The 27,439-nt window shown below is 39.8% G+C and overlaps 1 protein-coding gene across 7 annotated transcripts in view; it reads left to right on the forward strand.

Moving 5' to 3' along the window:
• The window catches only part of dnah9 (dynein, axonemal, heavy chain 9), a 178,908-nt gene that overhangs the window by 6,014 nt on the left and 145,455 nt on the right, over positions 1 to 27,439 (forward strand). For all 7 annotated transcript variants that reach the window (XR_006092993.1, XM_042398385.1, XM_042398383.1 and 4 more), the window contains exons 6-24: positions 109 to 342; positions 520 to 687; positions 1,168 to 1,284; positions 1,400 to 1,550; positions 3,137 to 3,251; positions 3,451 to 3,519; positions 6,697 to 6,823; positions 7,365 to 7,511; positions 10,187 to 10,295; positions 17,180 to 17,421; positions 17,565 to 17,700; positions 20,224 to 20,420; positions 20,586 to 20,848; positions 21,159 to 21,320; positions 21,520 to 21,742; positions 21,982 to 22,148; positions 24,297 to 24,440; positions 24,603 to 24,762; positions 26,840 to 26,995. Coding sequence is in view for 6 of the 7 variants with exons in the window: in XM_042398385.1 (XP_042254319.1) it covers positions 109 to 342; positions 520 to 687; positions 1,168 to 1,284; positions 1,400 to 1,550; positions 3,137 to 3,251; positions 3,451 to 3,519; positions 6,697 to 6,823; positions 7,365 to 7,511; positions 10,187 to 10,295; positions 17,180 to 17,421; positions 17,565 to 17,700; positions 20,224 to 20,420; positions 20,586 to 20,848; positions 21,159 to 21,320; positions 21,520 to 21,742; positions 21,982 to 22,148; positions 24,297 to 24,440; positions 24,603 to 24,762; positions 26,840 to 26,995 (3,087 nt within the window). In the remaining variant the exon portion in view is untranslated. The remainder of the gene's footprint in view (positions 1 to 108; positions 343 to 519; positions 688 to 1,167; positions 1,285 to 1,399; positions 1,551 to 3,136; positions 3,252 to 3,450; positions 3,520 to 6,696; positions 6,824 to 7,364; positions 7,512 to 10,186; positions 10,296 to 17,179; positions 17,422 to 17,564; positions 17,701 to 20,223; positions 20,421 to 20,585; positions 20,849 to 21,158; positions 21,321 to 21,519; positions 21,743 to 21,981; positions 22,149 to 24,296; positions 24,441 to 24,602; positions 24,763 to 26,839; positions 26,996 to 27,439) is intronic.

The raw sequence follows: 27,439 nt of genomic DNA on the forward strand, positions 1-27,439 counted from the left end.
GTAATGGCAATATACACGTAACAAACAAGCCATGCAACACTGAGTCGTAAGACACAACTATAGAAGAACATACCAGATTCTAACCTGCTTACTGTTTTTCACCACCAGGCCCGGGTGTATCTAGTTCCAGAGGAGGTTCTCAGAGGAGAGGTTTCAGAGAATCTCCTCAAGGTGCAGACAAGCCTGGAGATCCTTCAGCTCTTCAGGAGCACCTATGAGGACCGTAGGGCCAATCTGGGCCAATACCAGGGGAATGGGAGCTTGGTGAAACCTTGGGACTTTTCGCCACTCTTGGTCTTCTCTGGACTTGACCGCTTTACCAACAGGGTCAAGACCATTAAGGTAAGTGTGGAAACATTATACAGTACTCAAAAGGTGGCAATTCCTCAAGTAATGTTAGTACTTTTGGTGTGCTGATAGAGATACAGAACTGAAACTTGCCTTATTTTACAAATCAGACCTTTGCAGAGATATTACAGTGGTACTGCACTCCATTTCCTATGTCTCCCCACTGTATAGGACATCCTGTTGACAGCTGTGGACTTACTAAAGCTTGAGAAATTGGAGATTGGAGGCGTCCGAGGCCGAGCCCTCAGCCAGCAGGTCCAGTTGCTCCACCAGGAGTTTGCAGACACTTACAAATTCTTCACGGAGAAGCCCTATGACTGCTTGGACCTCTGCAACATGGTAAGGGGTGTTGCATTCACAGGATACATTGAGGTTTTGATCACTTGCCTGCTGGGAAAAATAGGCTGTTCTTTTTGTCGCGTAACTTTTAAGGTCAATTCATTTTCACAAGGGTTTATGAAATACTAGACACGGGTTACAAGCTCAGTGTGATTTTTATCCCTGAATACCTCTCAGTACATGCTCTTTTCTTCTCACGCTGCAAGCACCACCACACCGGTCACTTCAACGTTTGTGGAGCAAATTGTTTTTCTGCCAAAATAGACTTTTTTCAGTGCCATCTAGTTGCTTAACAAAGATGTCCCTGAGTTATAGCAAGAAAAGCAATTTACTTTGCTTGTAAGACCCAGTCTGCGCTCCCCGCTGGATGGCTTTGAGTCAGTGAGATGTGAAAACGAATATGCTGTGCTGGCTCTGCGTTAGCTTGTACTGCTGTGTGGTGTTTTGGCTGTCGGTCTAGCTGAGCTATCTGCCCTGCAGGAGTTTGAGGACGATGTGAGGGAGTTCAAACTGAAGGTGGATGATACAGACCGGCGACTAGGAGCCGTCTTCTGTCAGGCCTTTGATGACACCTCCGGACTGGAGCACGCCTTCAAGGTCCGGGAACTTAATATCTCTCTTTGTCACACATTCTCACACACTCAGACACACACACACACACACACACACACATATTCATTTGAAAGCCCTTTCACACCTCTGATGTCTGCAGGTTCTGGATATGTTTGGTAGCCTGCTGGAGCGCCCCCTAGTGGCTGAAGATGCTCTGGATAGGTACCCTCTCCTGGTGTCCATGTTTGACAGGGAACTGGACTGCTGTAAACGCCTCTACAACAAACACATTCAGATTGCAGAGGAGCTGGGTGAGATTTGTAACAATGCCTGTACATGTTGAATTTAGTCATTTGAAGGTTACATATGTTGTATTTATTATCAAGATTAAAATAGTAATGTTTATTTTGGTTGGTGTTAAATGTGGTTAAAGAGTTGGTTCAACCAATAGAATGGAAAATCATTTGTGGTTCTCAAAATACTGATAATTATATAAAAATCAGTTTTCATATGGATTATTTCTTTGGTAGAAAGTAGTTCAGATGAAAAGAAAAAGCCTATTCACTGTACTGGGGTAGAGGCAGAAATCCCAGACATCTCAAAACCTAAACAAGTAAAACTGAAACTTTTTATTTTTTCAATAATTTGTGAGCCGACCTTTGAAGGTTGAATGAGCGTTTGGGCAGGACTTCAATCAATGCCTTTAACAGTGAGATCCATAAGAACATCTCAAGGACACATTGGTTGTTGTAGGGATTAAACTTGTGATGGTTTTGGCTTTAAAGCTTCCTAATTAAAAAAGAGAGAGACCCAGAGAGATCCTGAGAAAGGAAATGTCTTGCGTTTAGCATATTTTAAGTGATTTAAAACCTTTAAAGGCCTTACACACTAACAAACCACCCACACGTTTTCACTTATGTTGTTTAATTAGACCTCTGTGTCTAGGACTGTGTGGGTGTGAACAAACTGGGTTTGATTGATAGCTCCCTCACTCTCCTGTTTGTTTTGTTTTGTTGCACCTGTTCGCAGGGTATGTTGTCCCACCCTGTTGTCACATCATGTAATTCCCAGCATAGCTCTAGAGCTGTTTTTTTTCAATCAGAGCAATTGAAAACAACTGTGTAGATGTGCCTTTAAGTCATGTAAGACAAAATAGTTAACCACTACATGGCATGTTGACTAATTCAGCATAATGTGATCCTTTCAACTGTAGCAAAGGACAAGAAAGGACAAAGACGTGATATGATATGATTTATTTATGGATTACAAAACCATAAAAATCCATGGATAACATGTTGAAGTCAAAACACTTCCACATGGTACCAATATGTTTAAACACAAACACACATAAAACTCAACAATGAAATCCAGACATCCAAATGACATCAGCACAAGTTGAATCTAAAAAATAAAAACAAATGTCCACATTAAAACATCTGCAACAAGGACCGTTTGATGGCTGAAGGAAACAGCTGGATGTGTAACAGAGGGCTGTTCCACAACATGGCACCAGTGTAAAAAATCGAACTTCTGAATGGATGAATGAATGAATGAATGAATGAATGAATGAATGAATGAATGAATGAATGAATGAATGAATGGATCTTACATTAGTGACTCCAGTGATCTTTAGATGGGCTATTGCTATTCACTTTTCCTGTATGCAGAAAATTTCCTGCTACTGACAATACCACACCAGAATTTGATTAAGGCAATACTGCCGGTCAAATTTATAGAGACTCAGTGAAATTAGATGGTCCATTCTACTCTGGCACAGCCCTAATTTGTGAATTATGTGCACTCTAACAGATAATATGTGCAGTCCTTAGCTCAATCTGTCTCTGCCTTTGTGGTAAATATCTGTATAACAGTAAGTAATGATACTTTACCTCCTCAGGTTTCACTCCAGTGAATAAGAATATGCCAACAGTAGCTGGTGGGCTGAGATGGGCCCAAGAGCTACAAGAGCGTATCCAGGCCCCATTCTCCAAATTCAGACACCTCTCCTATCCGTGAGTCCTTTCTTTTGTCTCCAGTATAGAGATTTAAAAAATGAATGTGTGGTCATGCATTTCCAGTGGTCTCACTGTAAATTAATTGAGCTGTGAATTGTTTTAAAGGCCTCATAAAAAGATCCTTTGGAATCATGGCTCCTGGAAAGATATTGGATATAACCTTTGCATGGGTTGTAAAATTTCATCTTCTCTGCAGATGCCTGGAGTCTGCAGAAGGAGCCAGGGTCATCCAGAAGTATGAGGAGATGATGCAACTATTGGACAGGTGTGTGTGTATCTTATCTCACTATATTACACCGTGTGTCATCATGCTTAGATGTATGTATTACTGAATAAAAGAACAGAAAGGAAGATCAAACAGAATTGACAGTGACTGAAGAGGACCTCACCTTATTGTACTGTAAATATCAAGCAAGTCAATAACATGAATCAGATACTGTGACTCCGTCATGCAATTTCACACCAAGGCTGATTTTAAACTGAGCATTTGTGATTTTGTTAGTTGAGGGTATAACATTTATGAAGCAGCCCCTGTGGAATGGCATGTAGACATTCAGCTCCAGGCATGATTTATGTTCTCATTACTGTGGCACTGCTCTGCAGATTATTTCACAGGACTCCCATAATCCCATATGCTCTGTCGCTGCTCACTGATGCCAAGTGAGAAATGGCCTTTTAGACCACATCCAACATCAAAACCTGCAAGATAAAGCATCCCATTGGGGGAGAAATGCTGTTTATATGGAATCAAACTGAATTGCACAAGAGTCAAAGAGAAAGAGACAGAGAGATCTTCTGTTGCTATATTTTATATGCCACTTTTCACATCACTATAAGGCCACAAAGGTTACAACTTAATTTAGGAGGTAATGTAAGAATCATGACAGAATAAATCAGGTAAATCAAGATTTCCGATAAATTTTTGATGGCACCATATAGTGCACATATTTTCCACTCAGAATTCAGATGCTAAAATAAAATGATGTAGGGTAAATATATTGCACTATACTATAGTAAATAGGGAGTGATTACAGGGACATCATGAAGTTCCAGGTGTGACAAATGAGCAGAAGTCTAATTAGGTAGAATCACTGAAACCACCTGTACAGGGCCTTTAAACCTGCATTATTGTTTTTGGCCACTTGGGGGCAGCACAACAATATGTAAACACAACATTGACATATTATCACTTTATAAAAGTTGTTATGGCTATCATGTTAGCAAAATAGTTACCCATTTAGACAACCAGAAGACACAGAACATTGGGATTCATTTGGAACTATCTGATGAATGCAAGTCTAATATTCATTCTCTAATTAGCTTTTGGTCTCCACCAGCTCATGAAAAAAATGTCAGTGTCTTTAGTTGCTAAAAGCTCCACTATGTTCACCAGCTAGAAGCTTACTTTGTCTGCTGTTTGGTGCTGGACAAATAGTGTACAATGGGTTCATCAGAGCTTTTTTTTAACCGCTGCCTACTGCTGGAAAGGATGTTGAAGAGAGTGGTAAGAGTGAATCTGAATAGTGGGACTGTAAAACCGAGACAATGACCTGAAAGATGCTTAAAAGCAGACTGCAGAGTTGGATGGAAATTCTTAATGAAGCAACGTTAGTGTTCATTGTTGCTCTGAATGTAAGACATAAGTGCAATATTCATTCTCCTTTTAGCTTTGCTTTAAGTTCCACCAACCTTTTACATAGCTAATGTTAGCTGTTTCACCAGCTAGCTAGCTTTTGTTCACTAATGTCTGCTGTTTGATGCTGGGCTTTGTGTACAGTGGGATTATCAAAGCTTTTTTTCTCAAAATGACGGTTAATGAAAGTGCTGAGACTAAACAATACGATAAATTTGTGGCAATAAAACCAAAACAATGAAGTAAAAGTAAGCTAAACAGCTTCACAGAGCTGCAACGTCATTTGATTAAGTGTTGATATAAGAATATATTAATCAGGTGAGCTTTTAACCAACAATTTTTTGCATCCTTTAAATTATTATGGCAGGCAACCCCAGTGAAAATGGGTGCTAATTTAGCTTTTAGCTGTTCATTATTAAAGGTGCGCATTGCTACCACAGTAAGACATAGAGTGTCTTTTAAGTATTTTTCAAAGCTGAAAGGATTAGTCAATTAATCAACTAATCCATCAACAGAAAATTAATCAGCAACTATTTTGATAGATTACTCGTTTAAGTAATTTTTCAAGCTAAATTGACCTAGCTAAAAAGATCTGCTGGTTCCTACTTCTCAAATATGAGGATTTGCTGTTTTTCAACTTAAATTCTGGTATTCTTACATTTCTGATATTTTATAGACCAAACGATGAATCTATTAATCGAGAAAATAACTGGCAGATTATCCATAATGCAAATAATAATTAGCTGCACTCATAATGTTTTTGCCTTTTTTTAGAGCTAAGATTAGGATAACTGTTAGGTTACAGTAATAACAATGATTGAGTTGGCAGTGCGGCAGTGTGGAAGGACAAAGGTTGGTGAATTAAAATAGTGAGTCTAACTCCTCACAAGTATAGGAATTCAAAAGTGCGTGCATGAGCAGTATACACAGAGGTATGACAGTAGGTCTTTTGTGAAGGAGATGCACATAACCACATGCACAGATACACAAACGCTCACTCTTTATGCCTCACATGCTTAATATCAGTCCTTCACTTTATATCCCCCACCCAGAATAATGGAATGATGAACAACACCAGTTCTTTGCCCTCAATTTACTCCCATCAGAAATTAGAGCCCTTGTTATGCTGTAATAATCATCGCCGCTGCCACCGATGAACGCCGCCATTATTATACATATTCCAGTCAGGAACAGGATGGGCAACCTCACTCATTACCCCCACAGACAAAATGCTGCGTGATTTATGGCCATGACCAAGGCATTTGATTGCCTCTGCGTCTGCGGTGCCACTATCAGGAAATGAAGCTCACGGCAGAAATCCAATAAGGAGCACACAGTGCACACTGAAGTTCTCATCATAATCGTGGCTATTTACAGATTGATATAGCTGTACAGATCCCTGACATGTTGTCTGTTCCCAGCCTCTCGCAGATGAATCAGCGTTTATCCTCATATTACCCCCCCCACGCTTGCAACTAACCTTCCTTCCAGCTATCTCTCCCTCTCCCCTTATTTTCTGCTTGATACGGACGGGCGAATCACGCCACTCATTCTGTTTACAACCTCAGAGGTTTGGGAAAATGGCTCAATCACATGCCTTTTAGCCGCTCATTTTGCTGCTTATGTTAATTTTCATGATGTGAGCCGTTTTCACGCCTGTGGCCTTGTGAAATAAAAGCTTGGGTCCTTTTTAATGGGAATATGAAACAATGTTATACCCTGCCGGTAAAGGTGCAAATTGTTTTTCTGTGATAATAACTTTTGTTTGATTGCGATCACAGATTGTTTTCTTTGTGTTTGGTATTCCAGATACTCCACAAGCTTGTATGAGACATGGACAGAGACCGTGGGCGAGAGTTCTCAGTACAACCTCAGCCTACCATTAATCAGCAGAGACCCTGCCTCTCAACTGATCTCAGTCAACTTCAACTCGCAGGTTTTTACATTTGGTCCATATGCTAGAGAAACTGATCCGAGACAGGCTGCTGGATGTGTCACTGCTTGAAAGCTTTCACTCTGAATGCCTATTGAATGAACAGAGTCTGAGTGATTTATTATTTGGTGATATATCAGGCTGATCTCAGCCTTTTATTAAACATTATCTATTACATGTCATATATCTGCCTTCATACACAGTGAAGAGTATAAATGCACAAATAAAGTATTGTATTTTCATATTCTTCTGTTTAATTACATATAGTTTGGTCAGTATTTCAGTGTTGCCCAAACCAATAAATAAAATTTGGATCATGCTCTAATGAGTTGCTAACTGACATCTCATTAATCTGAGTGGGACCAAAGCTCTGAATATTTTTTTATCTTACCATGACAATTGGTATAAAATAAAGATGTTAAATTGCACAGTAACAGTATCTGTAGCATGCCCTGATCAAACCCTAATATGACTATCTGGTTGTAAATGTGTTCATACAGTATGTCTCTCAGTTTCTCCACTGTCCTCTTTCTCCCCTCTGTAGCTGGCATCTGTGTTGAGGGAAGTGAAGTACCTGGAGGCCAGGCAGACCGAAGCCATCCCTGACACTGCAGTGCAGATCTACACCACCAGGGGGCAGCTGTGGCAGTATGTGGCCAACCTGGAGCTCACTGTGGGCCGATACAACAAGGTAGGCTAATAGGTGGATTAGGCTAAAAGCAGTCAAGACAGCGTATTAAAGGATCAGCACGCTCCCCCTAGCGTTTGATGTTAGAATGAGTAGAGTGGTACTTGGGAGACTCTCAAGGGACCTCTGCAACCTCCAAGGTGCGAGGGTCATGTGACCATTGGTGGTAGATGAGCTAGCACCACCACCAGAGAGCTAATCTGCCTGCATGTTTACTGCCACTTGATCACTATTATTGTTTTATTCATTTTTGTGTACAAAATGTGACAATGGATACATTTTAGTTGAGATTAATTATTGAAATTTAAGTTTGTTCCTTTTTTACAAGCATGGTATTGAGCTGTGCCCGCTTCATTATCTCATATTTTGGAAGTGTTTTGCTAGGCAACAGACCCACACAGTATAGGTTTTGTAATACAAACAAATAGTGATAAAAGAATAATGAAACCATTACTGTAAACTTCTTACAGTGCAAGTAGAGAAGCTAAAAGGCTAGAAAATGTGCCTATTAACACCTTCAGCTGTCATTGTCTGTTATGTGACTCTCGCCTTGCACGTTGTAGTGGTCTCTCAAAGTCTCCCCTTTTGACATCACAGCATGGGGTGGGGTTGCAATGGGCAACAGAGGAAAAACACTAGATGGCAGTAAGAGGCTTTTAGCTCCGCTAACAGTAGAGCTCTATTGATGGCAACATCCATGGTCAATCCAGCTAACTATTGGATTGATTGCCAAGAAATGTGGCATTTATCAATTTACACTTATCCTACATTTTGATTCTTGCCATGATAGTGTGAAAAAATACTTAGATTTCTATTAAATTATAAGAAATTTGCTTTGAATAATAATGGACAGACACATCCTAATGATTCTTAGCCTTTCCTCTTTCCACCTGGTCACATTGCCAGCTTTGTAATTTGAAATGAACAGTATAAATATGTCAAAAATCCTGCTCTACAAAGTACAAACCCTTGTGATTTGAGTGACAGCTCAACATTTGCATTTGTATATAAGATAAATTATATACAAATAATGGCTGGTTTACCACGCTGACCTTTCCTATACCTCCAACTTGAAGACACAGACACTATCACATAAATAATTCTATTGTAGTTTGCTACAATTGTTCTTCCAGTTTATACTGGGCACTTCTTAAAGCAATTTCAATGCAAGTGATGGGAGATAAAACCCACAGTGCTTGTTCTGTTCTAACATGCGTTCCAAAATTCAGCAAAAGCTAATATTAGAAACAGGGAATTTGGTACTTAAGACTTTAACTTTGGAGGATATCCACTTGATATGTCTAACTCAGACTATTGGCTTTAGTTGAAGTTTAGAATGCATGATCATGTTGGAAATAAGTGTTTTCACTTTTAACATGTTATCACTTGGATGTTTTTCTGTCTGTAATCCATAATTAAATCATATCATATATTTTAACAATGCTAGCAGCATGGCTCTTGAGATGGCAGTGTTGGTCAGTGGGGTCAATTGGTCCACCACCTTGGTCCAGACTGAAATGTCTCGACAATATTGAATGGATTACCATGAAATTTGGTACAGCCATTGTGTTCCCAGAAGATGAATCCAAGGATGACTCCACTTTGGTGATCTTCTGACTATTCCTCTAGCACTACCATGAGGTCAAAGTTTTTACTTATTCAGTGAAATATTTCAGCATCCCCAGGATGGATTGACACCAAATTTTGTACATTCATGGTTCTCAGATAATGTATTCTTATGACTTTGGTGATCTCCTAACTGCACCACGAGGTTGACATTTTTTTAATTTAAATATATCAACAGCTATTGGATGGATGGCTGTGAAATTTGGTACAGGCATTCATGGTTCCCAAAGGATGAACCTTAAAAACTTTGATCTCCTTCTTGGTATATGACCAAATACTTGCAAAACTCATGACATTCCCATCAGCATCAGCTGTACTTTGTTTAGTGCTAATTAGCATGCTAACACACAAAATTTAGATGGTGAACATTGTACCTGCATAACATCAACATGCTAGCACTATCATTCTGAGCATGTTAGCATGATGATATTAGCATTTAGCTCACAGCCTCACAGAGCCTGTAGCATGGCTATAGAGTCTTTAGTCTTGTTACACAGAAGAAGGAATGTGGATTTTGTCCACTATTACTTACATTGAAATTGCTTTAAAAAGGCATTTCTTTGTCGCCAGTATGGACCGTGGGAACAATTTCAGCAACTAAGAACCCTTTCAATGTACATAGGGGCATATGAAAAAATGTGGGCCCACCCTTTAATGGTAACTGGATATGGGGTCAAAATGGCAATTTCAATAACAATATAAGAGCAATCACTGATGTAATTAACTCAGCCACACAGAGGACAGCGCATACAAAGCACAGCCACACGTATTGCAAGTACACAATGTTTCAATGTGATGATTAGTTTAAAAATACAGCAATTCATTGCTTTAGGTAACTAAAAGTTCAAATCCAATTAAGTCACAGCAACATGGAACGATCCAGAAAGGGTGACTTTAATGAGGACGACACCCTGTCTCGAAGCTCTTGGCTTCTGTGTGGCCTTTCAGTGGCAGTTATATTAAAATGATATTTCTGTACTCACTTAATGGGAGCTGAAAATCAAATCTTATCTTTCTGTTTCTTTCCTCTCTCTCCCACTGTCTGGCTGCAGGTGATGCGCTCTGTGCTCGATGTGGAGCATCCTCTGGTTCAGGGCCAGCTCAGGGACATTGACGCTCAGCTCCAAAAGGCAGAGGAGAGCCTGAATTGGAACAGCCAAGGTCTGGGTGCTTACTTATAACTATCAGAAACAGATGCTCCTGAAGAATGACACATTTAAATATCTCATTTCCTCAAGTCTGTTAAGCTAAATTGCACAAAACACACTTTCTTACTTCTTATCTTATTTAATCATGTAGATTTTATTTGTCCAGATTTTGTGCTATTTGTCCTTGAGATTTTTGTCTACACCTCAATACAATGGAGATGAATGGCATTTTGTTTGTGGTGCTCAGAGAAGACATTTAAAAACCTTGGCAACAATGCAGAAACAGTGATGCAAAAAACACATTCACTGAACACATTCATACCCTTGTCCCAAGGCTTTCTTGTGTCTCAAGTCAGATTCAACAAACCTCCTTAGCTGTACAAACTTGTTATAAATTGCTCATCTCAACTTGATGAATGCCACCTGTGCATAACTAGGTGTGCAAGAGTTGGTCATGAATGTAATCCCCCAAATTGCAATATATGACTACCTGTTTTGCTCAATTTGTGGGGAAGTTTTATTCACAAAGAAATGTTATCCAATAGTAAAAAGAAGAACTTCAAACAGTGGGAGCTTAAAGTCCTGCTGTCAGAAACCAGCAGTAATGCAGCAAATTTAATTTATTTCTTTATTTCATTTATTTGTTGGTTTATTTAACAGGGACAGTGCACATTAATAAACATTGCTGTAAATGTGCCAGAGTTAGCCAAGAGGCTATTTTTCATCTGTAGTCCCTGGACAGATGATACATTCACCATAAAAACAGAATATAAGATTGGAATTACAAAGTTATTGAGATCATTTATAAGCATGCTAAACAATAATAAAAAGAAAAGAGAATATTAATGTTAATAAAAAACATCATTCAGGGCACCCTTATACTACATTGTCAGGTACTATTTAAAACATGCAACACAGAGGCTCATAATATACGACATTCAAAACAATAAAATGAGAGATATTAATGTTAATACAAATATGGACTGAATAAGACCACATTGTGCTGCATTGTTAGACACTGATTGAAACATGCAAAGCAGAAGCACAGACACAAAAAGCATGCACAGTATATAAAATACATAATTGAATCTGACACAGTAGAGGCAAAACCACAATGAGATATGCATGCAGGTACACGAGGGCAGACTGGCAATAGCAAGATAGTGACAGGTGACAGCAGCCAGTAAGGGAAGTTCAGCACAGACAATGCAATTGAGTTTTAGTGCTGACAGAGCTAACTACTAATGAACCTTTTCTTTAAATGAGATCTAAATAAACCTTATGTGTCCAGTTCTCTAATAGTTGCTAGGATGGAATTCCATTCTAGTGCAGCTTTAACAAAGAATGCAGACTGACTGAAAGCACTTTTTCTGAGTGAGATAATGCATTCCCCTCTTGCTGCACCTCTTGTGAACCGATATGCTGTTGTTCCTATGTTGACAAACTTTCTGAGAAATCAAGCCATATATAATCTTGTACATAAGACAGACATCTACAATTATGTTTTCACAACTCAGCAAATTATATTTTTTTAATATTGGGCAATAATGAAAATGTACCGATTTCTTGTCAAGGATTTTAAATGTTCGTTTATAGAAAGACTGTAATGGTTTTAGAATAGTAGTGCTAGCCTGTGATCAGGTTGTCAAACAGTAAGTGATATGGGAAATGACCATAGAATGCATGTACATCTCGGTTGACATGTAATCTCAAATGAATCTGAAATTTGAAAGATTGAATTTGACCCAGTTACAGATCTTTTTCATCCGAGCCTTGAAAGAAAGTTTGGAATCAATCAGAACTCTGAGGTACTTGTATTCAGATATGACCTGTAGCCTCTCCCCAATACAAAGACATCTGGCTCTACACTAGAACTGTTTGTCTTGGTGAAAATCATGCATACTGTTTTAGACACATTTAGTTGCGAATGGCTTGCTTTAACCATGCTGTTACATGAGCAATGGAAGTTGCATTAGCAACTTGTGTCATACTGCTACCATGTACATAAATTACAGTGTCATCCACATACATTTGGATGTTGGTGTCAGGATTGTTGTGGAAATTTTTCATCGTTGCTCAAGAACCACACAGAGACATAAAGAAAGCATTAAACATTGTTAATTGTTGAAGCAGTTGTAGACACTGTACAATCCATCACATCATCAGTAACAATTATACAAATGTCCAAACACAAACAAAAATACAATCATCTTGTATTTTTGGAGAGAAAGCATGTTGTTCAGCTGTCCCGTTCCCTAAAGCCAGCCCTTTCTCTAAAGATTGTGAACCCAAACTAGACAGCTTTATACCTCTCCAGAAGCAAAGCTAAAAACAGTCTGGTCCCTAAATGGACACTTCCACAAACCGGTGGGACAAATTTCACAAAATTCTAAATGCAAGAAAATTGGTGAATGCAACAAATTCTATTACGATACTTGTACATGCCACTTAAGAACGAATCTGCTCATCTGAGTTGTTCCTGCAGGAGGATCTAGGCCATGCAAGATAATCCACAGATCTCACTGTAAATCTTCATTAACTGTTGACAGGATGTTCTGGGGTCTATTCAGGGTATAAGAGGAATTGTTAAAAGTGTCCCTGACCTTTAACTTCAGGTTCTTTGTTGTTTTATAATTTCGTTGTTCTGTAATTCTTTTTTCCCTGATTGCTAAGCAGTCAAGTAGATACTAAGTCCAGCTCTGTGACGTCTGTCCTCATTCTGTTGGTGAAGTTTGATTTACTGAGGATGAAAAATTGTAGCTGTTTGTTTGCTCAGTCAGGTGGTGGTCACTGTGCCTTCTTCCTACAGTACCCAAAATATGGTTGCTGTAACCAGATACATAAACATGCCACTTCCTGTGTACCAGAGATTTTTGATAAGGAAAGAACAGCAAATGTAAAAACTATCTGAAATGTATATATACAGTATGTGTGTATGCTGTATTATAGTAAACCATATGATTTCAAATAGCAATACAGCAGATATTTATTTGCATGAAAAGTCACAGATGCTGAAATATTCTGTCTTCCTCTTTCCTGTTTGGTCTCATCCTTGTCATTTCTAGGGCAGAGTAGGCTGCAGTGACATGTAACATCAACAGAGAAGCTTTGCATTTTGAAAACCATATAAAATAAGAATAGGTGTTCAATCATTGACAAGCTTTGATTGACACAGTGCTGGCAGGCACATTGTTAGTTTTCTTCCACTCCAGGATTCCCAGAAGAATGCAGCTGAAATGAAAAGAGTGTTTAAGGTACAAGCCAACACACTCAGCTGTCTGTGCGGACAGACTCACAGTCCCCCTGCAGACAGACTTATCTGCTTCATGTTGTGCTTTGTGTATGTGTGTGTGCATATGACTACTTACTATATGGGAAGCTTGTGGGAGATTTTTGTCTGCTGTAGATTTATTTTAATGAAAGTGCATAGGTATTTTTTCCGTATATATTCATCTCTTTTTGAAGTAAATTTCCCTAATGTAGGGAAACAGCATTCATTCTATTTTGGGGCTGATGACATCATGTTCACATGTATTTTGTCATTGATCCATGTATCATGTACTTTTAGAGCTCTAGTTTTTGTAATTAATTTCAGTTTACATTTAAAAGTCTGTTACACTTTTGCATATGGCTGCATTTCATCGTCAAAAAAAGCCACTGCTTGCACTAAACACTGCTGAGAGGAGACTGCAGGCAGACTCTGTGGGGGACACCATTGGAGGCTGATGCTGCTTGCTGTCATATTATTAATTAAAACTGCTAGCTACCTCTTATTTTTTTTAACCCTGCATTTTTTCACACCGTTGCATGTAAATCATGTATACAGGGATACATCAGTGTTGCGTGCAAACATATTGTGATTTTATCAAAACTGGGAGATAAGACTCATACACTATGTATGTGCTTTCTCAGTTCGAGTTACAGAGTGTATATAGTCAATTAAACAAAATCTACAATGATATATGATCCATTCCTTCAAATCAAAACAAGAAAGTAAGAATAATGCTAATAAACCATTTCACAAATTATTGTAACTCTCAAATTGCAGATACATTTGAGTCCTGCAGTTCCTCTCGCATGCTTATTCATGGGTCTCAAGTCCGATGTTTCTTTTGATTAAACGAGTCAAAATTAACTCGAGAGAAAATGTATCTCATGTTGCAACTTGCAGCTTGCATGTTGCGAATTTTGTGAAACAGCCCCAGGATTTTGTAGTGCTGAGAGTAAAATTACAACTACAACAGTTCTTTAGGGGAAACTTAAGGATTTTTCAACCTGGACCCTATTTTCACATCATTTTTTTGTCTAACTGACTAATGGGGACAACAATTTTTGAAACTGGTCCAGTATTGAGCAAGAGTGCTTCAGCCAGCAGTCGCAAAAAGAGATGTAGTGTAATCCTTTGGAGCAATTGCACCCTGTCAATGTACATCCGCTAAAAGTGCTTATGTGCGCCATGTGTGCCACTCAGGTAGGCCACAGCCACCTCTGGCTGGGCCTGTCCACCCTGAAGAAGCGTGAACGATGCCTGCTCTTGAACTTCCTGCTCCCCACCGAATCCCTGTTTGGCCCAGGTCATGACTGACTGGTTGGAAATGGTCCGGAAGGTGTTGGAGCAGCTGGGTTCTCCACCTCCAGCAGCCTCCTCCTTGCCAGCAGCAGAGGCATCGCTGGGTCGCCACTCCATGTAGAGGTCCCGTGAAAGGTCCACTGCCAGAACAAGCCATCCTGTGCCTGCCCAGCCATTCCTGCCTCCCCGTTGCGGGTGTTGGGCCTGTTCATGCCACTGTCTCCGGCTGGAGACAGCAAGGGTGTTGCCCCGCTTATTACATCGCCCTACAGAGCAGTTATCCTAGCACTACACACTCTGACACACAGGTTGTTTCATATGTTAGCACTGATAGCCATGCAAGGCACCCCACCTGGGTCGGAGGGGGTGTCTCCCTTTCCTCCTGAGGTGAGGCGAATAAGGGAATGGCAGCTTATGAGGCCCTATAACCACAAGCCCAGCTGGCCCCAGTTTGTTGCTGACTTTCTAAAGGAAACATGTAGCGGAGATGCTGGGGTGTTATAGTGGGAGGATGCTGTGCAGTTGCTACCTCCTGATTGGGCGGTGAGTGCAGAGATCATCATAGGAGTAAACCAGTACAAAATAGAACAAGTACAGTGGAAGCTGATGGGAATGTTATTACTTTTGCAGGTATTTGGTCATAAACTTTTGGACAAATTAGCATTTTGACTAGATGATGGTGTTAGAGGAAAAGTTAATAGATCCTCAAATGTATTACAGTTCATCCTCTAGGGAACATGAATGTGTTTACCAAAATTTCACGGACATCTTTCCAATAGTTGAGATATTTCAGTCTGGTGGATATTTCAAAGTGGTGGACGGACTGTTTGACCAATAGATTGATAAGTACCATCCATAGAGCTACGTTTCTTATGTGGCTAAAAAGCTTGATAGCCATACAAAGATATGACCAAGATATTTACAGAGTGTCACATTTTACATTTGAAGAATAAACTTGTCAGTGTTCTCTGTTTGGACAAATGTAATGGCCTTACTGTCTCTAAATCACTTCAAACATCTTTGGCATTGCTATACTGTAGTTTCTTGTTACTTATTGGCACACATATAGAGGCTTCAGCAGGCCAAGTTAGACAAATCAAGTTGGTTTCTTCGATAGTTACAGCCTTTTTAGAACAAAATCCCTGTTTGTTCTGATATATCAGCCAATAGCAGTTTATTGCAGATATATTTATCTATATAGCTTTAGCTTTAACTTCTTCCACTCCCGCCCCCCTACCAAAGACCCATTTCTCAGGGGGACAGGGGATGTTTAGGGGGCGATAGCAGTAACAGTAGCAACAGTATATGCCACATAGAAGTGGTATACATCATCTGAAAGTTGGGAGCCTGAAGATTAATGTGAGATGCAACTCAGTACTGTGTGCCAAGTTTTTCTAGTAATAAATCTGTAATGAATTTTGTCTTTTGGTTGGGCACCTATTTAAATTTTGAAACTTTTAGAGTGTAAAAGGGCTTAGAACATTATGATGGAAGTATATAAACGCCATTCACATGCTCAATTATATCTCATAAGTTGTTGCAGCAATTTTTGGGTTGATACCATTTGATACACAGATTTGGTGCAAAATTTAACCATTTTTGACCACTCAAGAATTCATAAAAATGGTCAAAATACCAATTAATACACCAAGACTTGTGGGTAACCATTGATCCCATTTTTATTCAGATATCTTGAGGTGAGAGGTCAAGGGACCCCTTTGAAATGACCATGCCAGTTTTTCCCTCGCCAAAATTTAGCCTAACTTTGGAGCGTTATTTAGCCCCCTTCCCAACAAGCTAGCATGACATGGTTGGTAATGGATTCCTTAGGTTACTTAGTTTCATATGATACCAATATCTTGACTATAGCTTTATAACTGAACCCGCTACAGCCTCTGAAAGACAGTAATGTCACCCACAGATGCCAGCGTCCTTGGGGAGTGGAAGAGGTTAAATCTGGACCAATCCAAGCATTTTTGATGAATAGGTATCACCTTTAAAGAACAGTGCTTGCTCCGTGGTGAACAATAAGTGAACTGCAGAGCACTGAAAGACATCCATCCATATTATATACTGTACATAATTATACCTTGGATAAATCACAACAGGGTCACTAGTGCACTGTGCATGGGGAAAGTACTAACTGACTAGAGGGTGAGTGATGCTGAATAAAATAACATTAAACTAAAATAACATTAAAATGACTTACAAGAGATCTGATCTTGAACTTTTTCTTGAAGATTCCATTATTTTAGTCACACATGCTAACTCCGATTATTTCTTTTTGACCTTTCAACCACACCTGTCTATCATCCATCCCTTTCTAGGCATTTGGGAGTATATCCAAGAGGTGCGAGACTCTGTCTGTGACCTAGAGAGCCGACTGCAGAGGACCAAAGACAATGTGGAGGAGATCCAGAGCTGCATGAGGTCCTGGGCCTGCCCCATGTTCGACAGGAAGGAGGGCAAAAAAGACTCGCTGCTCAGTCTGGAGGACCAGGCTGAGAGGCTGGACAGGTTTTACAGTTTGATACGGTCGTCTGGAGAAAAGATCCACTTTCTGCTTAAGGTAGTTAAAAGATGTTTTCTAGTGGTCATGTGAAATGTCGAATTGGCTTTAAGTTTCACTCGCATTTCATCATTCTGTGAGGTTACTGTGACGTCAGTGATTTCAGTATTCAGTAAGGGTGTCATGCCTTGTCATGTTCTCAGAACAATCAGGAGCTGTTCAAAGCCAAGCCGTCCTCTGAGGAGTGGAAGGCCTATGTGGAGTACATTGACGATATGATCATAGATGGCCTATTCAACAGCATAGAGTGCTCTCTCAAGTTCTTCCTGGATAACACTGGTAGGACGTTCACAAACAAAACCCTTGATTCATAGACAAATCAAACACCAAAAAACCCTGACACTGGCTATGTGTAGCATTCTAGTGATGTTGTTGGTTTACTACTGTGCAATATAAGTGCAATATCAAAAATTTCAGCAGTGCTACTCCTATTCCACCATAAACCAAAAACATTATCCGTCCTGCCAGCCTGCTGACTTGGACGGCTTCTTAGGAACACGTCCTCAGGGATTTTGATGTCAATGGGGTGTCCGCCTTTATTGGCTGTGGACATGAAATAGTTCCAGACTTGCTTGCTGGCATGAGTTTTGTCAACCAGTTTAGATGGACTGGGATGTCGTTCAAGATGTGTTGGATTATTGCCAGGCTGCTGCTACTGTGTCCAATCCTTCTCCTTTTTCTCTCACTTTTCCTTGATCGTCTTCTCCTCCCTCTCCTCCTCCTTCTGTCAGCTCAAATAGTCTTTTGTGATTAGGAGGGTTCTGAACTGAGTGAACTGACCTGCAAATATATCAGGGGCAGCTATGATAAGAGCAGGTCCCCTCAACCTCAGTTCTTCACTACCTACAGTCTTTTGTTTAGCCCTCGAAACAGGCCTACCCTTGTGAAATGAAATGAAACCGTTTTTATCAATTCAGAGAAATTTGAAACAAATATTTGGCTTGAAAAATTATATTTTTGTGTCAAAATGCCACAGACAGACAACCAAACAAACAACCGAAAGTGTAGTAGACACACACATCCAACAAACATCAAACAGGTGGACCAAAGAAACAATGTAAAAAAGAATGATGAAGGTCTGCACACTGTAGCTCCCTTAGATGCAGTTTGGTGGATGTCTCATTCAATATTCTGAATCAATGAATTCAAGAATACTTCTGGATAATTATATTATGTCCAGATCTTGGCTAGGATGATATATTTTGCACATTTTCTAGCACTATAGAAAGAATCCCTAAAATTACTGGAAACATGAAATTATTGAAAACCAAAACACAAATACCTCCTATGTTCTTATACAAGATAAACTGAATAGATGAATATTATCATGTTAACCTGTTTATACTTTTTATTCTTGGCTCTGGTGTTTCACTGGTGTGTAACTTACTACTTACAGTATATTAATACCTACTGTACATGGGAAATGAAAGACTTCTATGCAATATGCCCTTATGTTCTATCAGTAAAAAAAGCATTTTTAACCAAAGTTATGCATTTTTTGATCAACAGGGGCATCTATAGTACAGTAAATGTCCATCCCAACACCCACACTTGCCGTCTGCAGCACTTAAGTGCATGTCCACATGTGGTGTGGTAGTGTGTCCAGTGTCTGAAAAATGCCAACACATAATACAAATAACCCACACTTGATGCACACTTCTTCACTGCTTCACACTCCTTCAAAGTGGTATTCAGAGCCAAGTGTATTCCATAATTCATTACAGTCTATCACACCTTACCAGTCCAGTGGCTGGCGGTAATGCGTCCATAAGCTGGTTTTGTGACCTACAGTTATCAATGTGAAGGTGAAGTTTATGACAGGTTGGATTCAGTGTGAATATAAATAGTTATAACAGAACCTCCACAGATCACTTAATATTAGAACTCTGTATTTCTTGATGACATTGATAAGAATAGTATTGAATATCTGATACATGAATATTGCCATAAATGTCATATCCTTTATCAATGATTTTGATAGAGTTCCTTCCTTAAACTTTTTGGCAGAAAACTCTCAAAATAATATTTAATGTCTCATTTATTACAGTACACCCATGTGCCTTTAGATAACTCAATTTAATATCTTTATTAATCTCATCTCAGGTTCTGTGCTTTTTTCACCAATACATGAATGTAAGCGTAATACTTTATATATGGTTGATCCAACTCATTTCCTCATTATGTGTGGAATTAAATAAAACCAACAAATATACAATATGAGCATGATTAAGCCATGTAGTATTATATTTGTGCAAGCCACAAGATGACCTCATTAATCAAGCGTTTCCCAGTGAACTCTGATAAACCTCCACACTCCTGCAGTGCACTGTCAGTTATCAGAAATTCATCACACAAGTAGGCCCTTGACTAACTTGCAAATACCATAGGTAAATGATATCAGAGATACAGTCAAAGACCTTCCTTAGGCATCAGATTCACAATATAAAACAAAATTGAAATGTATTTATTCATTTCTGTTTTCATTTGTATTATATCAGTTACTGATATAAATTTTCCCCATTTTAGGGATGTTTTTTATCAGTTGTTGAGGTTGTAATTGTCTCAGGTGTTTGAGATTTTGCTCCAGTTTTTGATTGGTTGTTACTATTCACCTCCTATTTGTTCTCTTTCTTCATTTTCTTTTTCTCCATTTTAGTTTGGGGAACATTTAGTGAAAGTTTTGACCACACTGAAAATTCAGTCTTAACTGATTGAATCTTTTGCAACATTGTCAAGGTGAAATTTGACTCATTAGCTGTGTGCTACTAAGCAATCTTAACCAATCCTTCTTTTTTGGCCCAGACCAAAGAGCGGTTGCAGCGCCTCTGTTCGAGGCTCAATTGGATCTAAAGGTTCCTGACATGGTGTTCACTCCCTCTCTGGACTTTGGGACAGGAGACAGTTTCTTTGAGCTGGTGGAAAGTCTCATCAATGATGTGTTCCGAATCTCCTCACTGGTGCCGCGCCTTGCCCAGCACAGCCCCTTCCCCCACTACCAGGTATTGTAGGTTCGATGCAGATCCAAACACCATACCTTTTAATTCTATTTCACTTGCAATATCCTAAATTTCTCTCACTGCAGTGAGCTTCCACCTGATATTCTACATGCCACATGATTAAGAATATTGTCAAAATGCTTTGAATTCGCTTCCCTTTCCCCTCAGACTGACATGGAGGACATGGCTGACCTGGCAGACATGCGCCACCTCCTCATGGATCGCGTGCAGGGCGTCATGGCAACGTGCTGCGAGTTCCGCAACTCTCTGGAGTGCTACAGCTACCTGTACGTGGATGACAGGAAAGAGTTCATGCGTCAGTTCCTCCTGTATGGCCATGTTCTGACAAGCCAGGAGATGGAGGTTTATGCTGATGACGGCGTCCCAGAGAGCCCGCCGACACTGGACAACTTTAGGGAGCAGGTGGACGGGTGGGTTAATTTTAGTGTTCATCTCTTCTTTAAAAGGTTGGTTTAAGACTAGGCATTAGGTTTTGAGGTAAGATTAGAATTAAGGTTAAGTTTAGGTTGAGGGTATTTAGGGATAAAGGAAAAATAACAGGTCATTATGTATTAAAAAACACTAGAAGAAATCAAAGAAAACTGATGTAAAATACGGAAGAAATACAGGAAATGAGGAAAAAATCCCGTCAGGGTGGAATTGTTCATTGCTAAATCGACTGCGTACTGACCACATATGGTACACACGCATGCATGTGTTGTCTAAATCCATATGCTTTAGGTATGAGAAGATCTATGAGGAAGCACAGGATCTGGAACCAGTGCATGTGTTCCACGGGTGGATGAGGGTGGACGGCCGCAACATGAAGAGTGCCCTGCTCAACATCATCAAAAAATGGAGCTACATGTTCAAACAGCACCTCATAGACCATGTAACCAACAGGTGAAGTACCTCTGACCATTCCTGTGTGGTAAATGCCTGTTTGTAAAACTCAACACCTTTATACATTTTTAAACTTTCACCCTCTTAAGTCTCAGAGGACATTATAAAACTGGAGTCTCTGCCTGAGCGGTGCTGTTCATGGCAGGTAAAGTGATCATGATGGAGTGCCCCTTTAATGATCATGGTCGTTTATCCCCAGCCTGTCAGATCTGGAGAAGTTCGTCAGTGTGGCTGAGGCCGGCCTGGGCCAGCGGGTTGAGGAGGGTGACTACGGTGGCCTGGTGGCTGTCATGGGTCACCTGCTGGCTGTGAAAGAGAGACAAAACACTACAGATGCCATGTTTGAACCCCTGCAGCAAACCATCACTCTGCTGAAGGTCTATGAGCAGGAGTTGCCTGATGTGGTCTACAAACAGTTAGAAGTAAGGACTCATGTTCAGTCAGTTCAGATTATTTGCAGCACATATCCTTTGTTTTTTTCTTTTAGCTGAGATAGCCATTTCTCTTCTTTTTTCTTTGCATTCCAATCACCCACCTCTGTTCCTCGCTCTTCCTCCTGGCAATTTATCATCTGTCACTTCTGCTCCTTGCTTTTCTCTCCTCCTGTTTATCTCACTTTCTTTATATCTATCTGTTTATCTATCTGTCTATGAATCTCCAGGAGTTGCCAGAAAAATGGACTAATGTGAAAAAGCAGGCGGTGTTAGTCAAACAGCAGGTGGCGCCACTGCAGGCCATCGAGGTAGCAAGCTTGCGTCGGAAGTGCGCTTCGTTCGATGTGGAGCAACACACCTTCAGGGAGCACTTTCGCAACAACGGGCCCTTCAGGTAGAATACTTATTTAATCTTTTTAGCAAGTAGTTTGATTGGTAACATTTTAATCCCCCCATTTGCATTTATAAGCAGTATATAAACACTTTAGTTTTGAATTAGAATTAAATTATTTCCATAACTGATGTGTTAGCAGTTACGGAATGATGGATAAGGCAGTGTAATATAGTTTGACAAAAGAATCTTATGTATTTATACTAATTTGTTTTGCCAAATATGGTTTGTGGTTGAAGGAACTGCCCTGGCAACAGTTATTCCAATGAACAAAGTGCTGTTTTTTTACCACACATAATTTGCAGGGAGGTGTTTGGGGTGGGTGGTGTAGACTTTGACAGCAGAGACGGGGTTAGCATCTTGAGTCCTGCATGTGGTTAGGTTTAGGCAATAAAAGGCACTTTGGTTAATATTAGGGACAGATTATGGTTTTTGTTAAAGGGACACTCCATATCCACACTCCATACAGATAAAGGCTAGTGTCGTTGTCATGAGGAGTTCTACTCATCCTGTGAACAGTGGTATAATGTTTTCTGTGGCTCTGGAGGAATTCGGAGTTTGACGTATATGACAGACTAAAAGTCAGCATATCTCTGCCTGTGCTGCTTTATTTTTGACTTTTCTTGTTTGTATTCTGTCTCCTGTGAGTCCCCTGACTTTATGTAAAAGTCATACTAAATTGCTGGAGTGTCCCTTTAAATGTTAAGCTTATTTATTAAGTAAAGACCAGAAGTAAATACTTCTGGTTTCGGGCTACAGGACCATTGACTGTATGTAAATATGGACGTCATGACAGCTCCCCAAAAGTGAAGTCTAAACACCTCGATCGCCCCCTGGTGGCGGGCTGCAGTATAAGTCATAAGTCCCGCCCCCTACATATTAGCAGATAGAACATGAACCAAACCAAAAAAAGCACATGTCAAATACATTTTTCCCAAAGATGGTTTCTGTCATTTTAGGTCGTTCTTATCATACTGATGTTCAAGTGCTCATTTTTCTGATAAGTTTGTTTTTAATTAGTTATTTGACGATATAAAAAGGGGGTGTGATATCATGACTGACAGCTGTGACAGCCGCTCTCAAACCTCTGTCAGACAGCGGGACGGCTAAGGGGGCATCCCACTGTGCAGACTCTGGTTGCAAATGGCGTCACACAAACAAGATGGCAGCTCCCAGAAACAAGATATTTTGGCTCCACTTTTGCATAGTGGTAGGAAGTGGAGATGCATTGTCCATCTTTATATACAGTCAATGTACAGGAAACTGTTGACTTCTTCAGTATTAAACCAAAACCACGGTAGTCCCTTAACCTTAACTACTGTAAGTGCTTTGAGTTTCCTAAACATAACCATAAAAAGTTAATCATGCTTTACTTGCTTCAAGCAGATATTGTATAGCAAGAGCTAATATTGAAAGGAAAACAGATGAAATATGTTGTCAGTGAAGTATGAATATTTTTCAACTTTGCAGATACTATACATTCATTAAGATGTTTCAGCCACAAGCTGTAGCTCATTTACTCATTGAGAGTGAAAAACTATTTACAAATAAATACAATTCATTAATAAATATAAGAAATATGATATAATTATAAATATACTCAATTTATAGTTCATATTTAGATAAAATATGTGTCCCAGTTTGGTTTGAATTTTTCACACAGTCAGTGAAGGCAACACCAATTACTGTTTATCTTTTTCCTTGTTGCCAAGTTCACCGAGAACCTTCGAAAAGATAAGAATGTCACCTTTCCCGGCTTTCTCATTTGATAATAGAAAAGTGTTATCTTGAGGCTCTCACATCCGACAAGGCTAATTGAATCTTAACGTAATGATAATTAATTCATAGGTAGAGATGCTTTGTCATAATGTCTAATTGTCAGATTAGTTATGTGTGTAATTGGTCTCTTAATAACCTGGTGATTATTTTCCCATTAATGTCATGGAAGTCATCGTTAATTGTCACAGTGTGCAGTTAGCACTGGAGACTCTGGTCTGGTTATATTGCAGCCAAGTCAGGCTTGGCACTAATGCAGCCCTTCATTACCAAAACACAGCCTGATTTATACTGGGCTTGTGTAAATGTGTGTGTGTGTGTGTGTGTGTTCTGATGAGTGCCCGTGTGTACATGTGCGCTCATGCATTCATCCAGGTTTGACAGCGAGAACCCCTGCCAGATGTTGGACACATTCCACCGGCAGATCCAGGAGCGGGAGGCAGTGATGGCCTCCCTGCTGGAGTCTGCCAGCCTGTTCGAGGTCACCGTCTCCGAGTACAAACAGCTCCGACAATGCAGGTAATGCGCGATGCTGGAGGGAGAAAATCCCACAAACCCGTGCCAAATTCGAAACTAATGAGCCATTGTAACAGAGATGCTCTTTTACACACAGTCTGAATCTGAAGAGTTGCCATTTTCAGGTGGTATAAGTCACTTTTTCTCCTCTCCTTTATCCCTGAGGCGTGAGGTGGGCCTGCTGAAGGAGCTGTGGGACATGATCACCGTGGTGGAATCCAGCATGGCGGCATGGAAGACAACTCCCTGGAGAGAGATCCATGTGGAGGGCATGGAGCTGGAGTGCAAACGCTTCTCTAAAGATATTCGGGGGCTGGATAAAGAGGTGAGGGAAGAGAGAGGGGAAAATAGGGTTGGGAGGATAATAGGATGGGGAACGTAGTATAGAGGTTGGAAAGGGTACGAGGCTGGGAAAAAGTGGATAGGAAAAATGAATCATGAATATTGATGGTTTGCTTAAGTTCTGCCTTGAACAGTGATTGTCCCCCAGCGGTGTAAACAGTGTTGCCAACTTAACGACTTGCTCGCTAGATTTGGTGACATTTAAGAGACCCCTTTTTTTATGAGAAAGGCGACTTTTTTGGGCAGACCGTAACTGCTTTTTTTGGAAGGAGTCACCAGTATTTCTCAGTGAATGAGCGCTAATGTGGCTGTAGCTCTGTTCAGTGAGTGGGACAGAGCAGCAGTACAATCATCAGCCAGACAGAGACGTGAATGAGCTGTGCATACCTAACAACCAAACACTGATCCCCATTGTTTGATCATGGAACTCCTTCTTCTTTGTGTTTATTCTAAATGATTTAACTTGACTATTTAAGTTTCATTTAGTTTTGTCACAATAGACAGAGTTAACAATAGTGAATTTATTCCAGTGTGTGGATCATCTCTCTATTCATGATACTTCAGTTATCTATGCAACAGCCTGCATAAAACAGTTTTTTAATATCAGAAGTAGATTTAGATGTATATTTGAGATTTAACTGCTTAAAAACAATTCGCTCATGATATAGTAGCTAGAGTCAGTTTTGACTTCATTTTTACTTAACTTACTTTAAGTCTTGTCTCACAGATATGCAAATTAGTGTGACATCATCTAGCGACTTTTTCGAGCAGGCTTTAACTACTTCCCACTGAAAATAGTTGGCAACACTGGTTGTACATGTGGCAGGACACATACTTGCAATGTGGAAGGTTGTATCTTCTTTTCTAACTCAACCAAAATTAAAAACAGAAGAGCAAAAGTGTTACGAAAGGGTGAATAGTGTGTTATTTTTCCCTAACATAAGATATAAACGTCAGCATGTCCAGCTACTTAGCTCTACAAAAGTAGAGCTTTACTTCCAAATGAGCACATCATTAATTAACAACATACATTTGTGGTGTTACAGGTTAAAACTAACAAATCCACATTGTATCTCCCCACTGTGGAAGACAGAATGCTGCTATATTAGAGTTTATGCTAATGTTAGCAGCTCTGTTCTGCCTTTTATTGGATTTCGGGAAGATTACATTCCAGCAACCCTAGCTAATGATAAAATTATGTTTGCTAAACCCATCAGTCATCAGTTACTCATCATCCTAAAATCTTTTACTCTTCTAAAGTGGACGAAAAATGAAAACAGAATATAAACAGCTAAACATGGTGATGTTATAATGAAATCTCATCCTACGTTTGTCGTTATCATACTTATACTGTAATACCAGGACTAATTAACTCTTCACTGTGATACAAGAACCATGCTGTTTCTCTATTTCCATGTCTTCCATTTTGAAAGTCAACAGGTGGAGGTGCAGCTTTAGCATGATATTATGTATGTAGCCATCAACTGCATATTTAAGACCCCCTTTTACAGTATTCTCATTTTAAAACCAGTCATCTTAACACATTAAAAAGTGATCCAGAGATAGATTTCGAACAACTCATGGAGCCATCTATTGTTAGCTTAATTTGCTAGCTAGCTACAGCTGATAAAATCTGCCAGCAGCAGTTGTCATTTCTGAAAGAAACTGCTTTTGTTTAAAAATTACTAAGAATTTAGTTGGTAAATCTGCCACCATTATCACTGTAAACAGCATTATGTGCCGAGCGAGAACAGAAAGCATAGCCAGAACCAAGGGGGGTCAAGTGCTTGCTCTTGGGCAAAATAGTAGTTTTTGAAGGAAAGGAGAGCAATGACTTCCCTCTGTTTTTACTTTCAGTTGCAGCCAGCTGTGACATGCCCTTGTGCATGGCTACTAGAAAGCTCTAAATGTGTGTAACTGCATGAATTTGAAGCAGGGCATTACTGGAGGCTTAGTCAACTTTGCTGGAATAAATAAAGTAGAATATTGAGTTGCAGCTTCAGGCTCCTTCGTCCCTGTCAAAAGCCCTTGTACTGATTCCTGGCTTTTGTCTCCTGTAGGTTAGAGCGTGGGAGGCCTTCACAGGTTTGGACAGTAGGGTAAAGAACCTCCTCATCTCCCTCCGGGCTGTGGCAGAACTCCAAAACCCAGCCATTCGAGCCAGACACTGGCATCAGCTGATGGCTGCTACTGGAGTCCGCTTCACCATGGACCAGGTTTCCAATTTATTACTCCAGATAAGCAATAAGAACATAGTGTTGATATAAGTCTGGCCATGACTTAAGGTGAATGTATTCTATAATAGTTTGAATTTATGAACCGCACTCTTGCAGCAATTTTTATTTTTAGTATCTGGAACAAGCAGTGGAGCTATTAACGTGCCAATAATTTAAGGGAGAGCTTCAAGAGGAGATACATAAGGCAGTTTCTCCAATTATTTTCTTATTTTCTTCCCCCGCTCTATCTGCATCCTCACTGGGCATGTTTGTACTGCAGAAGGAAGATCAGATGAGAGTTTGTACATACCAGCTGTTAAGTTTGTACAGAAATGTATCACTAGTGGCTAAATTGGCTTGCTTTGATATCTGTTTTTTAGATATGAAGGACCTTGTACAACTTGGCTTGTAATGTACTCACAAACTCACTGATTCACATTTAGC

The sequence above is a fragment of the Thunnus maccoyii genome, chromosome 20 (genome assembly GCF_910596095.1).
Source record: "Thunnus maccoyii chromosome 20, fThuMac1.1, whole genome shotgun sequence".
NCBI classification, from domain to species: Eukaryota; Metazoa; Chordata; class Actinopteri; order Scombriformes; family Scombridae; genus Thunnus; species Thunnus maccoyii.